Source organism: Nanorana parkeri, unplaced genomic scaffold (genome assembly GCF_000935625.1).
Source record: "Nanorana parkeri isolate BGI_ZX_2015 unplaced genomic scaffold, ASM93562v1 scaffold27, whole genome shotgun sequence".
Lineage (NCBI taxonomy): Eukaryota > Metazoa > Chordata > Amphibia > Anura > Dicroglossidae > Nanorana > Nanorana parkeri.
The window spans coordinates 2,763,073-2,767,400 of NW_017306295.1; the positions used below are offsets into that span (position 1 = coordinate 2,763,073).

Sequence of the window (4,328 nt, forward strand, 5' to 3'; positions counted from 1 at the left end):
GTTTGTTGTTCAGGAGTGGCTTGACAAGAGGAATACGACATTTGAAGCCCATGTCCAGGATCCGTCTGTGTGTGGTGGCTCTTCATGCACTGACTCCAACCTCAGTCCACTCCTTGTGAAAGTCCCTAACACTTTTGAATGGCCTTTTCCTGACAATCCTCTCCAGGCTGCGGTCATCCCTGCTGCTTGTGCACCTTTTTCTTCCACACTTTTCCCTTCCACATAACTTTCTATTAATGTGCTTTGATACAGCACTTTGGGAACATCCAACTTCTTTAGCAATTACCTTACGAGGCTTTCCCTCCTTATGGAGGGTGTCAATGACCCTCCCAGTTTCAATGTAAATCAGTCAGGCCTCACTGATTTAAAACAACTGTAATTAAGAATTTAATAAAACAGTTGCAAGATGACTAAGTAATTATAGTGAAATACCCACAGCCAATGGAGGTAACATTTTCAAATCTCCAATGTAATACACTCAGTGGTGTCGCAAGGGGTGTGCGTCCTGCACCCGGGTGAAACCATTGGAGGGGTGACACCAAAATGGCTGACAGTCAATTTGGTGTCAGCCCCTCTAAAAAGTCAGGCACTCTGTCATGGACCGAGAGCCCAGCAGTGTCAGGAGAGAGGAGGGGACCCGGCGGCATACCTCATCTCTGTCGGCGTCCATCACTAAGATGGCCGCTGACATGCGTCAATAAGATGATCGCGCATGCTTGGTGACGTCACGAGCATGCGTGATGACGTCACAGCGGGGTGTCACTCAGGCTCCGCTCCGGGTGACACCTGGCCTCAGGACACCCCTCAATACACTCTTGGAAATCGGATACATAAGCATTTAAAATTATAAAGTTGCAACAATTACAATAACGGAAAACATGTACCCACTGAGAATTCAGAGATTTCAAACTACATGTTATATAATCTGAATACTCGTTTCAGGACAATGAATGTTAAAGTCCGTGATTCAATCTAAGGCCTGGTTCACACCTGTACGTTTTGTAGCACGTTCAACACTCTACAAACGCTCTACAAAACGCTCAAACATGAAAATCCCATTGTTTTCTATGGCTATGGTTCACACCTTGCCGTATTTCAGCCCGTCTGAACGCGCTACAAAACGGCCTACGCCTGAAAAGGTACATAAGCTTCTTTGCAGCGTTTCTGTCGTGCGTTTCCATTGGGATACAGCCAAGTAGCCCTCGGAAACGCGCGTTTGTTGCACGTTTTTTTACCGCGAATCGCGACAAACGCGCATATTCGATACGCCTAGGTGTGAACAGAGCCTAACAATCAAATAAGTAACATTTCGTGATGAAGTCAGAGATGGAAGACTCCACATTTCCTCAGCACACATTTCTTTGAAAATTTGTATCAATTGTAAACACGACACTCACCTGTACTGGATTATTTAGAAGGTTCAAAACATGGAGCAAAGGCAGCTCTTCAATGAAAGCAATTTCACTGATCTGACAAATCTGTAAGAACAGGTGGCATATTATATACAGCTAGGCATCAATATCTCTTTCCATGTTTTTCTAAACAAACGTTTACATAATATTTATTTGGAAGAATATAAAAACACTCATTAGAAGGCCCTGAATGCTTCTTGAGTAAATTAAACCTGTCTAAAATGAAACATAAAAGCTGCCATTCATTCTGAAAATGCTAGCTATCTGGCTCCATGTTGGCCTATTCCTATTTTCCTGGTATGCATACATTCAGGGCCAGTGGTACTTAAGCAGGTGGTTCAACATGACAGCGCCCATATGACAAGTTTACTTTAAGGCCTCATTCACACAGCAAAAGTGTGCCAGACGTGGCAAGAATCGAGCAGAGTCCAGCGGCTGGACTCGCATGCAAAGATCTTGCGTCCAGACAGGGGCGGAACTACTGGTGTTGCAGCTGGTGCGGCCGTCCTAGGGCCCAAAGCCGGGGGGGCCCACTGACAGCGGAGGAGGTGGAGGAGGCCGGGCCCCAGCTGCTACGGAGGCCAACAGCAGCAGGTAAGGAGCTGCATGTGCAGGGAAAGGGACCCCAACCAGCCCACCTGAGACCGTGCAGAGACCACCATAGAGAGTCTCCGTGGACTGTGCAGGACCTATGGTGGGCTGGTCGAGGTCTCAGGTGTGTTGCTATGTCCAGAGTCCAATTTATATACTGTTCTGCATTGCAGTATAATGGATTGCTGGGATTTGTAGTCTCCTTACAGCCGATGCCATTCTGCATTAGACTGTAAGCTCCTCTGTATCGTACGAGAATCGTGCAGCGTATGGAAGGCGTGCGACCGTTCCTACTGTGCGGTCCCACGACTTTTGTATTTCGAGCATGTTCGAAAACCAGCCGAGAATCGTACGATTTTCGGCTGGTTTGAATCATGCTCGAGAGATCACTGCCGAACGGGCCGGTGTGCGCACGCACATACTGCCCGTTCAGCATTGCAGTCATTGGAAGCCCGCCCCTCAGGGGGGTCGGCTTGCGATGATCGCAAGTACAATGTGCCTGTCCAAGATGGGCAGATCGTACGAGCTTTTAACTACTTTACAACCCTCGCAAGACAAAAGTCTTGCGGGGGTTGTAAAGTGTATGGCCACCTTCACAATTATCTGCCGATTTTCTGTGGTCAGATGGAAAAGGTGCAACAGATTCCTCCATCTACATTTAACTGTGTGGATGGAGAAATCACCACCTGGGCCAATCTGTTGCACTTTTTCCATCTGACCACGGAAAATCTGCAGATAATTGTAAGATGTATGGGCACCTTTAGATCCGCCAATGCGCCCAGGAGTGATCATCTGCTCCTAAGACAGCTAATCACTCCATATGCAATTACATCCAAAAAGCAGTGGGCAGCTCCGGCCGCAGACAGCCTGTCATTGCTTTGTACAGGCTCAGCAGCTCCAACTATACACATACACCTGTGAATCCAGTTGCAGGAATCCACAAGATTCTTGCCTGAGCTGGCACATTTCTGCCATATGAATGAGACTTAACACAGCCAAAATATTAATATACACAATTGTGTGCGTGTGTGTGCGTGTGTGTGTGTAAAATATGTTTTAAAAGCCACCAACAAACTGTCTAGGCCTGTTAAGATATTTTGAGAGGCATATAAGAATATATACAGATAAATACTATGGTATTGTCTATGGCAACCAACTTGGTTCTATCGCTCATTCTTTTTGCTCAGCCTAACAGACCAGCAAATGTCTATTGCTTTGAATAACATTTTTAAAACCGTCTCCCGCTATGTTCCCTGCCCCTGTGTGCATCTAAAAGCAGCTGTTTCACAAGGGTCACAGGGGTTGAGGACAAAAGTTGTTTGGGGAATTTATTAAAAGCAAAGCCAATTTAAACTTTAGATTATAAGGGCACCACAAGAGCAAGACAGGTCACATACTTCATTGTCTTCCAGGTTGAGCGTCTGCACAAGTTCCAGACCCTCTAGGCCTTCGAGACTGGATAGCTGGTTAGATGAGAGGTCCAGACATTGTAATCTTTTCAGATCTTCCAACCCACTGATTCTCCTAATCTGATTGGAGGCCTGCAACATAAGAGGTGCACAGCATTTAAAAAAAAACCCCAAAAGGTTTGCCTGGCATAAAATCATCATGCATATTTAATAAGGTGAGGTGCTAGGTCCCATAACCCATAATAATCAGATTTTAATTGAATAAGGAGATAATAGTGAAAGATCATTACTGAAGTTTCCATGGGTTAAAGGTTGATTTGACATGTTTGCATCAAAAGGTTTAAATTCTTCCCAGTATATATCCTTACATAATATGGAGTTTTTAATGCAATCCCTATTAATTGCAGTAACTCATAGCAACCAGACAGTATGCATCTTGTAGTGATCTGGTTTCAGCAGAGCTATTGGTTGCTTGGAAACTCTTAGTATATAAGCCCTATACCTACTGTTAATGCTGTGAATATTATAAACATCTTGAGAATTAAGAATAAAAAATTCAGCAGCAGCAGCTGTCCATCTACTAGTCTGGTGAAGAGAGAAGGAAGGAAGAAAAAGCAGGCAGCAGATGAGAGGGCAGTGTCTTGTCTTGCTGTGTCTGATGTTTGTGTAGACACACACAGCTTACTAGCACACACAAGAGTGGCTCCATAGGACCCTGCAAAGGAAAGGAGACACCCTAAAACAGGATATCAGGGCCAGCACTCAGGGGGACCAGCTGATTCTGCAGGAAACTATGGGGCAACTATGTGACCTTCCATGATGTAGTGTTCAGGCCTGGTAGCCAACTGCTAAGGCTGAACCATGCCACATTGGTGGGGGGGAGTGACTTTACCTCTCTCTGTAAGCTCCAACACCA

At 45.4% G+C, this 4,328-nt stretch overlaps 1 protein-coding gene across 1 annotated transcript in view; it reads right to left on the reverse strand.

Moving 5' to 3' along the window:
• LRGUK (leucine rich repeats and guanylate kinase domain containing) overlaps window positions 1-4,328 on the reverse strand; it is a 52,513-nt gene that overhangs the window by 31,575 nt on the left and 16,610 nt on the right. The window contains exons 7-8 of the mRNA XM_018566319.1: window positions 3,401-3,544; window positions 1,398-1,478 (exon numbers count right to left, since the gene is read on the reverse strand). Coding sequence (XP_018421821.1) covers window positions 1,398-1,478; window positions 3,401-3,544 — 225 coding nt within the window. The remainder of the gene's footprint in view (window positions 1-1,397; window positions 1,479-3,400; window positions 3,545-4,328) is intronic.